We start from the raw sequence: 13,238 nt of genomic DNA on the forward strand, positions 1-13,238 counted from the left end.
AAACATGGAGACTCCAATTTTTCACTGCTCAATCAAGTTCATCTAAGGACTTGAAGAGTTTGCACAACATCCCTGGATATCACCCAGTTGTTTCCCTGACAGCCTTGAAAGAGATGCATTAATCCCTGCTGAATTAAGAAGGATGCAAAGAGAGTAAGAGGCATTTACTGTAGATGGTAAAGAGAATCACTTAAAGCCCGTATCTGCCCAGCAGGTTTCTGCCCCCTCCTATTGTTTGTTGGGTCCAATGTGATACGTTGGTAACAACTCGGGACTATGTTGAGACTTTCACCTAAAAAAAACTTCAGGTAAAGTGGAGGCAATACTAAAGGCAAACTTAGGGCAGACAGAGGTATGAGGAAAACATGCCCATAGTACAGGGCTGTCTTTAGCATTGGTGGCACTCAGCGCTGCAATCTTTGTTGGCACTTCCACACACATACAAAAAATGGTGAGTACTATGGTTTCATATTAAAGATATACAGTATAAAAACAGAGTATAAAGGATATTCTCAACTGCTCTATAAGTGGAATATGGAATACATATGAGCTATGGATATTAAAACACCATCCTTCAATTATAACTGTTTTATTTTAAAGCCTAAAATGATACACATATTGTGTTTATATAGTTATTGACATGTACTGAATGTGTTTATTTTGTAAAATAAAATTTCTATATTGTAAGTCAATTTAGCTTTACAGGCTTTGACTTTTGCCAGGTTTTGGCTTGGGAATCTGGAAGCATAAATTTGGTCTCTTTATCGGACGCACCTAGTAAAATCTAATGCTCACCTTGAGTCGTTGTCTCCGATACCTTCCACATCCTGTGCAAATGTTTGGAAGTTGAAATGCAATAGTACAGCAAGCTTCTGACACTCACTACGCCACCAACCTGAGCCCATATTTATGGGTTTTGTGGCGCAGGCCAGCGAAGCCTTGCTGCACTGCTCTGCATCACAGTTAAATGGCGGAATGTGCCATATTTATCCAATAGAGTGCATTCCTGTTCTTTCCTCCTGTGCTGATACGTGTTTGGCATCCTTGTGCCAATGCAGGCACCTTTGCACCAGGCTGCAAGGGTGCCTGTGTTGCATGCAGGATTGTTTTTGTCTAGGAAGGGACACCTTTCTGCACAAATACAATCCTGAGAGGCTTTTTTCTCTTTCTGTGTGTGCTGCAAAATGCACCACACATAAAGGAAAAAACGAGGAGAAACACAGATATTTCTCCTTGTTACACCTCTCCTTGGGAGATGTATCTTTTTGGCACATTCCTATGTTTACCAAGTTTGGTAAACCTGGAAATGGGTAAAAAACATGTGATTTGCATTGGAACACCTACGCAATGCCCATGAAACACCTTCCTGGCACAGAGTAAGACTACGCAGGGATTTGCACTTCCTTGCCTGACTCCATATTTTTGAAGCCATACAAAGCCACACAAAATGGCTTTGCATGGTTTCAAAAATATGACTTAGTGGTTTGCGCCACACGTGCACCACATTGCGTGGTGCACGCATGGAGCGAACCATTCATAGATAGGACCTCTAGACTATAAAGCAGTTAAACTCTGGACCAGATACTAGACTACAAGCATGTGTTGTAACCATAAGCACTGTTGTCTATCTTTCATTTCCATGATGACCCTCATTTTGATAACGAAAGACAAACAACAGCTCTCTTTGCTTCTTTGTTAAAAAACTCTAATGATGACCCCCTGAGGTTGGCGGCTGTGGGTGCCTGGTGCAGTGGCGCTGGTATCACCAGCCTAAAGAAGGCACTACCAAAGTACCCAGAGCCAACTGACAAAATATGTGTGAAAGTGACTTATCTATATTTATCATACAGTTACGATTATGGTGTGCTTTCTATTGCAATTACTGTATTGTGCAAGAATGCTGTGCTTTCTATTAAAAGTTCTGTATTGTGCAAGTGTTAAAATGCAACAAAAAAACGTTTAAAAAGTTAGACAGTTATGGCATTCAGTGAAAAGATTACTTCAGTTTGTGGTAAAGCTATGTTACAGGTCAAAGCAAGGCAGATATATGTTACTCATGTGTTAGTTTTGTCAGGCATTGTATTTCAATATTTTTATGTTGACTGGGCCTCACATCCATGCTTTTATGATCACTATAAAATGTATATACACTGTCATACCAAATGGCAAATATTTAAGCTAATTTGTGTTGGTTTTCCACTTTTTAGACCAATCTGCACAGATCGGTGATGTGACCAGAGTGAGAACCTATCCCCTCCTCTTTAATGTCTCCATTCCTCACCATGAAGAGATCACCATGGCAGAATTGAGGCTCTATACCTTGGTTGAGCGGGATCGCATAATGTACGAAGGAGTCGATAGAAAAGTGACAATTTATGAAGTCCATGGACATGAAGATGTAGACCAAGGGGGCACTGGGAGAAAACTGGTGCAACTGGCCTCTCGCCAGGTCTATGAGACCAGTAGTGACTGGGAAACCTTTGACATGACCGAGGCTATTAGACGCTGGCATCGGTCCGGAACCACCACTCACAGGCTCGAAGTCCACATGGAGACTGTGGATGATGGAATTGAGTCCACTAGCGATGGGCAAATGTCCATTGATACAAAACCAGAGACCAAGCATGTTCCCCTCTTGATCGTCTTCTCTAATGACCAGAGCAATGACAAGAAAGAGGAGAAGAAGGAGCTAAATGAGATGATCGATCATGAGCAGCTCTTAGATTTGGAGATCTTAGAAGCAAACAGCCTGAACGATGGCCCCAGCGAGGAAGCATTGCTCCAGATGCGGTCTAACATCATCTATGACTCCACCTCTCGCATCAGGAGGAATGCCAAAGGAAACTATTGCAAGAAGGCTCCCCTCTACATCGATTTTAAGGACATTGGTTGGGATTCCTGGATCATAGCGCCACCAGGATACGAGGCATACGAGTGCCGCGGGGTCTGTTCCTATCCCCTGACGGAGCATGTCACCCCAACAAAGCATGCCATTGTCCAGACTTTGGTGCATCTGAAGAATGCTCATAAAGCATCCAAAGCCTGCTGTGTACCTACGAAGCTTGATCCCATTTCCATTCTCTACCTAGATGCAGGGGTTGTCACGTACAAGTTCAAGTATGATGGCATGGTGGTAGCTGAGTGCGGATGCAGATAGGAATGACGATCAAGCATGTACATTTCTTGGGTCAATATTTAATGAAGAAATCTGTAAATTTGTACAGTTTTGATTTAATATTTAAACAGTTTATTTAAGAACGTGTGTACAGATTGTATGTATGCAAATTTCACGTGTTACCAACAGGCCCACTCAGATGTAAAGTTTTTAAGACACACATGATGGTCTGGTATGGTCTCCTCTAATGTTCTTTAGGCACAAAACGTTAAATATTTTTATATGTATATCTGCTTGAAAAAATCTATACGTATTTACATGTATGTTTAATGTGAATATTTTTCTACCATTTATAGGAAAACATTACCCTATTTTTTTCTCAGGGAGTGCCAATGTTTCCCTTATTTTCCACACGTATTGCTTTTTTCACAATACGATGTTGGCAGTTTACCGTTGTTGCAGGATTTTCCACTTCGCATGGGACAGAGAGCCGTAGTTGTAACTCCCATATAAATGTTGAAAATCTGTCTGCTCTGTACCGGAGAAATGCATCGTAATGTTTTGAGTTCAATGCAAAGCAAGTGGTTTTATGCAGTTTAGGCCCCGTCCTGAGGAAAATAGCTTCATTATCCTTGTGGTGTTCACTGCCGTGCAGGAAAAGAACATATGCAACATAAGTTGATATTAGCTGCAGTGTCCCGCCCTTGCTTATGGCGCCAAATAACCAAAACCACCCTAAACGTGCATTGTCACCTCACAATAAAGTACAAATGCAAGTAACAAAGGGGCTGCCTGAGAAAATAAAATGGAATGTTTCCAATAATACCTAGAAACAATGTTATAATTTAATTATTATAAATATTTAAAGGCCTAATGAGCCAACTATGTACAGAGCCGTTACAACTAGTGAACTATAACAAAACACTGCTTTATTAATTGTCATTGAGTAAAGCAAGATCTCGAGTAATTGTCATATGTCACATTGCAAAATACTGATTTGATAGCAGGGTCGGACTGGGACAGAAAAGAGGCCTTGGAAGCAAAATAAAAGTGACTCCAATTAATGAATCACATAACTAAAAAAGTGGGCCACATTTGCAAATAGGGACATTTTGAACCTGTAAAGACACACTGATGGTGCCTTGCACGATTTGAGGGACTGCATGCATGTGTTTGCTTCAGGCAATGTTTGTGGTAGTATGGGGAAATCAACGTAAAAATCAGCTCATTATAAAACAGGCTCGCAAACCGGCATAAAACACAGCCCACACATTGACCTGTCACACCAGTGCTTCTGGCACTGCCAGACTGACCTATGGCCCAGTCTGACCCTGTTTGATAGGAAAAACTGCTTACCCTTGCTGTTTTCAAGCATAAAAATGTGAACAACATTCCGGCACGTTGGGGTCCAGAAACCTCTTCCGCCTTCAGCAACCTATTGCTGTGGCTTTACCTCTTGAAGGGAATCGCAGCATCTCCTTAAAATAATGAATACAATATATACAGTAAACATATTTCTAAAAACACTGCCTGCTGTTGCCGAGCTACTGTAAGACTGATAACCCTCCCTCCCCTATCAGCCCTCACCTTCAGCCGCTGACAAAGCTAACCCCCACAAAGGCGGGTTTCACAGCAGAGCCAGCACAGGAAACGCTCTAACCAGATAAAGCAGATGGAATGCCTCTGCATAATTAGGCTTGTACCGAGCTCTTGAAATAACACAGGAAGGACATGAGAATAATTCAAATGAAAGGAAGAGAAAATGCGTTTGGTGTAGACCTTAGACCAGGGGTCTCCAATCTTTTCTGCAGTAAGAGCTACTTGTGTTCAATGAAAATCATCCTGAGCTACTAATATTATTAGTTATGCATAACAGACCACATCAAACAAGATGACATTAGTGACTACGCTATGCAAGTGTACAAGAAGTAAACACGTTGACAAATCAAGCAGGATTTTCAGCAGGAATGAAAAAAGGCTTTGCCAATTTACACAAAGCCTTGTCATGGGTAATACATAAAAGCCATAGCCTGCAGTGTCTCTGTCACTGAGGTAATAATGTAGTAATAAATCTTGCCAATGCCACATAATGTATCAATCAATAACAGATTTATATATATATTTAGGAAATGTAACCAAACTTCTCCTAACATCAGCTTAAGAGTTCTGACATTACACATTTTCATCTCAAATGCACTCTTTTCACTTTTAGTACACATATATTAATTGATCCTAGCAAAGGCTATTGGTTTATTAGGCTGGCTGCACACTGGAGAGCTACTTACAAGTATCTGGAGAGCTACTAGTAGCTCACAAGCTACTTGTTGGAGAAGCCTGCCCTAGACAATCAGTGTGGTGAAACAGCAGGATGTTTTTTCTATAAACGTTCTGAGAGGTGGTAAGGGAAGTGAGAGGCAAGTTTAAGTCAGAGTGGGGTATTACTTTATTGGTCAACTATAAGAGTGGTTCTGCAACTGAAACTTATTGTTTTCAGAAGGGATATATCAATCAAGGATTTAAAGACAAGGTGGAAGATGCTTGAGTAGGTTGTTAATGGGTGACACTGGTGTGATTTTCTTCATGGTGAACCATTTCTTGCCGAGATAAGTATTTTTAAGAAAGATTAAAGCCACACTGCAGAGCTACTGAAGGCAAAACATTGATCAAGGTTTTTGATGACTGGAACACGCAATTAGGTTCTTTAGCGAGGTGCTTGCTACGTAGTGTGTGAGTATCATTAAGTTGCGAGAATGGGCAGAGAGAATGGGGGAGCTAACCTAATGCTAGATTTTATGGAAAGGACGCAATGCCAGTTTTTGAGAAAATAACCCAATCCCATTTTCCACTGAACTACCCTGATGCAAGGTTCTGTGACTTCATTCCTCTATGTCTTCAGTATGACGGATTGTGGGAGCCAGTGTCCAGTGGAGTGAAAAGAATGCAGAAAGTTGAACTAGAAGATGAGTGAGAAAGACCTAGGAAAGTAGAGATAAATGAGTGATAATGTATCTGAAGTAGGTACTGGAAATGAAAAAACAAGGCAAGACTAGGAGAACAGGTTGAAATGATAATGGAGCTTGAGGTGGAACTAATTACAAAGGAAATAAGAGAGATAAGCAAAGGAGAATTTAGTTAGATGACTGAGTGAGTTTCATGGTTGCAGCTGACATTTCCATGATCTGAAGCCACAAGTTTGAATTGTGGCATGATCAACTCAGCCTTCATTCCCCCTGAACATAGTAAATTGAGTACCATGTACTGTACAGGTGTACAAGGAACACCTGTTTTGATAGCACTTAGAAACAGCACTATATAAAACATGTTATATTAAAGCAGTTATTAAGGGGTAACACTTCACAGATCAATAATTAGAGACAGGACAAGGATGCACTAGTGTGCTATGTCACTGTTCTTAATATACTCTAAATGCACGATAAGCAAGGCCAAGGTCCCAGTATCTGATCTGTGCAAGAAAATTGATCTGGATTGACTTTTTCTTCTTTCCATCATCAAACATATGACTAAGAAAGGCAGAGTAAGGTTGAACATGAACATCGTCACATTGCCAAAGATAATAAACACAGATGAAAGACTGAGAGACTGTGATAAGGCTCATTGCTGTCTGGCCAATTACATAACAGAAATTCACGTATTTGAGATATATAATGCGGTTTAGTGCCTATTTTTTTTTAGAACTCCCCAAAATACTGTTTTCCTGAGCTATGCCAGGGTACATAAAGCAAGAGAAAAAAAGATCTCTCTGAAAACAAGATCTATGCAAGTTATTTTCAGAGACCAGGCCCGTTCATTTCCTTTTATGTCCCTTGTTGCCATGAGAAGGGGAAAAGCTACAACTATTTCCATTCATGTCATCAATGCAATCACTTCCTCTGCTCCCATAGCGCAGTATTTGCTGCCTTCATTGATTCCTAGGATTTCTGCAGTGTTGTCCTACTCCTGCCCCTGTGGAGAGTAGAAAAAAAAGTTAAATTATGGAACCTGTCTGCGGCCGCTGACATTGTTGATATTACTGATCAGATATTCACATTCTGCAATGTTATCGTTCTCGTATGAATTTTATAATTGAAAAACCAGCCAGGGTGCCCATTTCCTTCCTCACACAAGGGCACATGACACCACTGACTGTCGTGGAAGTGTATAGAAAGAACCCCGACAGTAAATTCTGACAACATGAATGAATATTGTTCAATGAAAAGTGTTTTTTTAAGGTTTTCACTCAGGCTGACACATGTTTGAGAACTTTAGTGAAGTAAAGGACGATATTTCCAAAAGACATGCGTAAAGAAATTACTTTTTTATTAGGAAAAAAATGTGAACTATGATACGAATTGAGGAAAAATAGACTTGTCTTCTGAGCACAAATGTTTTTACTTGGAAAATGTATGGCAGTGCTCCTCTGACTTAGCGATGACATCCTTCGTGTGTCCTTCAGCTTACCAGAGCAAGAACAAAAGCAGAAAAAGAGCAGTGCTCTCCTGGACCTGAATGTTGAACATGTACATTTGAAATGGGGAGGCTTCAAGCTACACTGTCACATGCCTTGTTTCCGCCACTTTCCTGCTGCAAATCGGGGTGATAAGGAGGTGTCCGTGTCGAAAAACAATGGGCCCGTCACGTTATTTTTACAGAGCTGCAAATTGGTCAGATTCCTTGGGGGGAGTGCAGCTGACGCGAGTCCGTTCTGGCTTGGGCCAGTTCCTACTGTACGGCCCCCATCAGCCATCTGTCCTACACTTTTAAGGCAACGCTCTTCTCAATGCACATGATAAGAATGGTTGTCTGTGAAGAAATCAGCTGGACACTTCACTGGGATCAACGCAGCCGGGCTGAAGAGACAAAAACTCTTGTTATCACGCGCCAACTCAAGCCTGCTGGGAACCCATGTGCGCTCTTCCCTATTTATTACACTATTTATTGACTTGTCTGTGTCTGTAATATAATGTACAGTATGTTAAAAAAAAAGATTTATTTTTGTGCTTCGGTGTAACCTCCACTCAGACTTTTGAAACGTGTGTAGAATCTTTTGCATTGTACAAATGAGTGTAAATACAACATTGCCAATGTTTCATCTGGGTTTCTCTGAGTGTGCTTTTAATTTGGAATACCTGTGTGAGATGGCTTATTTTATTGGATCTGGCTATGGAATAATCAACTGTGAGGGTGGTCTCAAGACGATGTGGGGGCATTGGAACAAGAGCATTGAGATTGGACAGGCCGAGTTGACATAACTTTGCAGGAACGTCGACCAACGCACTAGGAACAGATACAACCTTTATAGTAAATTTATGATATAAGGGCACGACAGAGACGAGGGGTTAAAATGGTCGCCGCTTTCTATCCTTTTTCCTATTCAGAAACTTTGGAGAGGAGTTAATTAAAAAGAAACAAAAAAAACTATCTAATCATTTCTCTCAATTTACTTTCTACCTGGAGGAATGTGGTGTCTAATGACATCATTCCCATAGTGAAAATGGCACATGGAAGCCATGTCTTGCAACCGTTATGTAAGGCGGTGGATATAAAGCATTATCCCCAGATTACATAAGGGTTTCAAAACATGTCTTATTTTATTAATAACACACCACCAACCAGACCCTGCCTTAAGGCTGACCTGCACGCTTTAAAATGGTCACTCCCCATACAGTGTAGGTGTGCAGTGCCCAGAATAATGGTGACTTTTAGCAGCCCTCCAAATAGTTCATGATGAAACCATGTGATAAGCTTGTAAAGTAGGGTGATCACCTGATATAGAGGCAAATTCTGAGCAGGACTGTAAAATTTCAGGGCATAAGGTCAAAGGTCATGACAAACATTCAGAACAAAAGATCAATTTTATGAACAGATCAGAAGAGACGCCATACTTTACTACTTTATCAGTGCGTTTATTATTTTATGTATTACACTGTTTATTTACTCTGCTATGTGTCTGATTTCCCATAGCCATGTTACATTCAAGTGGAACATTATGCTCTTGTCAATAGAAAATTGATGCTCTTGAGCACATAGTGAAGATCATAACTCACACCAGAATCTACCCAAAGTTTCTTGGAGAAAACGTAACTGCAACATTTTGATTATATTTCTAAACACTTTAAACCCAATGGCACGCAGTGCTGATAACATCAAAGCAAGAGACTTCAAACCTAAGAAAAATGGATGAGGGATGCAAATGTAGCATTCACAACATATTGATAAATCCCATGAGTACTCCATGATCATCAAATCAGTGATAGGCCAGACAGTACATCCCCATGTACAGTGCAGTGCATCATTACCCCCCATCGAGCTTACCCCACCAATGGCACAGTGCATCACCACAAAAAGCACAGGTACCACCACTCTCAGAACAGTGTACCACCGCCTGCAGAAAAGGGAACCATCACCCACTATGTAGTGTTCATTCGTGCATTTTTGGAGACAGTTAAGGCTTACCAGGCTTACATAAACCAATCCTGCATTGCACTGCGACTCGCAATTAGGAAGGGAACACCCCTACCTAATTGCGACTCACAAACCCGTTTTGCGATTCGGTAACCAGGTTACCGAATCGCAAAACGAGGTTTGTGCATTGCGATGTACTTTTTGCACGTCGCAAACAGCAAAATTCGCTGTTTGCGACGTGCAAACTGCTTGCTACATCTGGCCCTAAGTGAGTGCAAAAAAGGCTACCCTAAGCTTCCTCCTCCAGAGTGGAGGGCAGTAAACTATCTCCCATTGTCAAGCATGAAAATGGAGCCTATATGGGAAAGTGAAGGTTGTCAAAGAAATGTTCAGAAAGATAGTCAAAGTAGTGTGACAGGCAGTGTAGAGATAGACCTGTATAATCCTTTGTAACAGGTACTAAACTGGACAGACAGCACACGTCTGTCCATGGTTGCGATATCAGGCATCCAGCAAAACTTCTCTCCAGGTTATCCCTCTGTGGACAGTGATGCTCTGCAGTTGGGATAATGCTATACGAAATGGGTATAGTGTGGAATGGGCAGTGGCTTTGCCAAAGGGAGTTAGAGCTCATATAGAAAACAACATTGAACTCAGATGTTAGGGCTATTTTTCTACAAGGTAGCTCAGAAGATTTTGCCCAAGATGCACTGACATATTTGTGCCTTGCAAGTCAAAGAAGTGAATCCTGGCAAGATTGAGCCAGCCCACTATTCTCTCCCAGATGACAAAATCAGTGGGGCTGAGTTTTGTAATAATGACTTGAAACATTTAGGGGTGTGTATGCCAGATAAAAACGCCATGATGGTAATGCATTATTTTCCACTCTGATATGTTAGTGACAACAAGGACAATTTGTTGGACTCGGTATATTTCTTGCATGCCACAAGGGTGTGTTCCCCTGCCCTGAGTGCCCATCTGCATGTCTAACTGGTATCCTGTGATTTTATTTTGGCCCTGGCCTAGGCCTTCCACAGACTATAAAAGTTCAAGATTGAGCTCAATTGAACTTTGGGTAGAAATTGTTACACTTAACCCTGATTCATGCTTCTACTGATTACTCTACATGTGGGAACCCAGAACCAGGGAGCACGCCGGGCGAGGGTACACAGGGAGGGAGTAAGGTGGGTGTAGTGTCTACATAAGACAGCGCCCTGGATCACAGATGTTCATTGAATCGTGGAGCACTTAGTACAACTGTGTGATTAATGTACTTTTATTCTTGCCACTATAAGCACTGAACTGAATATGAATTTTATTTTGTTATTTGGTTAATTGTTGAGTTCTGAGAAGCCTTGCTGAGTAGCCTGTGACTGCTCTTCCTTGGTACTGTGAGAGTCAACTGCAGAAGGGGCTGTTCTCGGCCAGGTTTGCAGACATAGCAGAATGGGTTCTGGGAAATCAGTGGCAAAATACCTCAATCCACAGTACTACTGGTAGCTCCTGACAAGCAACAGTATTTCTTCTAGAGGTCTGTCCCTAGAGGAACTGGAGGACAGGCGGGAGGCTAGGAAGCTCCAGTTGGAACAAGCCAGGCTCAAAAGAGAGGCAGAGAAAGACAAAATTGCCATGGAGGAGAAGAAAATAATTTAGCTTACAAGCTAAGCTTAAATGAGCTGGACTTAAAGAACAGGTCCAGCACAGATGGTGTCAGCAGTCCTACAGTGCCCTTTGAAGGAATCATACATATACCCAAGGTTGTGATGAAGGATTCTGTTGTGAGGGATGATATGCAGCAGTGACTTAGGGGTTATGAAGTGTCAGTAAAAATAAACAGGGTCCCCGAGAGAGAAATTGGGGCGCAAACCTATAGAAGTACTTCTCAGTAGCGGGAAGGGACATCTTGTTGGCTTTGGAGCAAGGAGATCAGATGAGGTACCCCACCATGAAAGAAGCCCTAACCAAGAGTTAGAGTCTCACCCCAAAAAGTTACACAGCAAAGTTTAGGGAGAGTACTAAACTTGGTTCTCAAACTTGTGTGGAGTATGTTGATTCTCTTTCCAGAGCACTGGATGGTTGGCTGAAGGGCAGCAAGCTAACAGACTATCAGGGGCTGTACAATTTGATTGCATGGAAGCCCTTGTCTATTAATTATTTTCTAGAGCTGAACCAGCACTTGACTTACAACAAGCTTGCTAAGCCCAGGAAGCTTGTGAAGGAGCAGGACGCTTGCTCAGCACGAGAGTCCAAAAAAGGTTGTATGCAGGGGAGTGTGGACAGGGTCCCCAACAGAAGAAGGGGGAGACAAAGATAAAAGTAAGTAGTTCTCTGAAGGGCCCCAAACTAGCTCCCCGGGTAAGTATTCCCAGCTCTCTGTTGAAAACAAAAGTTGGTTCCCTTTAGGAAATCCTGAAAGGAAGGCACCCCTAAAGTGTTTCTCTTGTAATCAGGATGGGCATTTCAGAGGAAGTCCCAAATGTCCCAAGCGTACACAGCCCCCCACCAGTGGGCAGTCACTAGGGGTGGCGAGGGTATCACTTGGGGAGGAGTTGACCCCAGTTAATAGTGGGGAGCCAGCTGAGGTAACCCTAATCTCCCTGGGTGAGGGTGAGTTGTCCAGAGAAACTTAATGCCTGACAACACTAAGAAGTACAAGCAGTGGATGACCATCAATGGAAGGTGGGTGGAGGCTCTGAGAGACACAGAAGCCAGCATGACAACTGTCTGCTGCCATCTGATATCTGAGGAGCAGGTAATCCCTAATGTGGTCTACCAGGTTGTAACAGCAAACAACAGTGAGCACCAATGTTTGGTAGCTCAGGTTCTCTTTGAATGGAGGGTGAGGTCTCAGGTCGCTTGAGGGTAGCTGTGAGGCCATCCATGCCTGTTGATTATCTGCGAGGGATTGACCTGGAGCATACCGCCTAGAAGGAGGTGGAGCTCAAGTCGCACTTGTAAATGTTAGGACTGTCAGAGTTGGTGTGCATGACAACACAGTGCATGGCCCCCAGAGAGGGTGATCAGAAGGACCTGATGCCTGAAACAGTGGCCCTGGTGCCTGACAGAAGGATGAGGGGCAAGAGGCACAGGAAACCTGCTCCTAATATTACCACAGGCCTGGGATGAGGCAGAACCTGAAGGGGATGATCTGGAACCTACAGGGTAAGAAGTGGCTAAAGTGGGGATGTACCTGAGCTGACCCATTGGCAGCGGGAAGGAGGTACCATGAGGAATGTGAATCTCCCACGTTTGAGTGGGTGGGCATTACCATTTTGGGACCTCCGGATTCCAAGACGCCATGGGCAACAGGTTTATCCTGGTCTTGGAGGACCATGCCACCCAGTACCTGGAAGCTATCCCTCTGAAGACACTGACTGTGCCCACCTTGGCCAGGGTACTTATGGGGATCTTCAGATGCTGGGGTTAGGGGTGATTGAGCTCTCCAACAGTCCTTGGTCCAGCCCAGTGGTTCTGGTCCCCAAGGCTGCTCCACCTGGTGTCATCCCTGACCTAAGGTTCTGTGTTGACTACTGTAGGCTCAATGCCATCACCAAGACTGACATGCACCCATTCCCCAAGCTGATGAAGTCATTGTCCAGTTGGGAGCTGCCAAGTTCCTCAGCACATTTGATCTAACGTCTGGGTACTGGCAGATTGTCTTGACCGAGAGAGTAAAAGAGAGGTCTGCATGCTCAAAACCAGAGGAGCAATATCAGTTCCG

At 42.8% G+C, this 13,238-nt stretch overlaps 1 protein-coding gene across 1 annotated transcript in view; it reads left to right on the top strand.

Annotated features, from left to right (window-relative positions):
* Positions 1–8,202, top strand: part of BMP10 (bone morphogenetic protein 10) — a 37,762-nt gene extending 29,560 nt beyond the window's left edge. Inside the window, exon 2 of the mRNA XM_069214182.1 lies at positions 2,208–8,202. Coding sequence (XP_069070283.1) covers positions 2,208–3,157 — 950 coding nt within the window. The 3' untranslated portion in view covers positions 3,158–8,202. The remainder of the gene's footprint in view (positions 1–2,207) is intronic.
* Positions 8,203–13,238: the final 5,036 nt, after the last annotated feature.

The sequence above is a fragment of the Pleurodeles waltl genome, chromosome 11, assembly GCF_031143425.1.
Source record: "Pleurodeles waltl isolate 20211129_DDA chromosome 11, aPleWal1.hap1.20221129, whole genome shotgun sequence".
Classification (NCBI taxonomy): Eukaryota; Metazoa; Chordata; class Amphibia; order Caudata; family Salamandridae; genus Pleurodeles; species Pleurodeles waltl.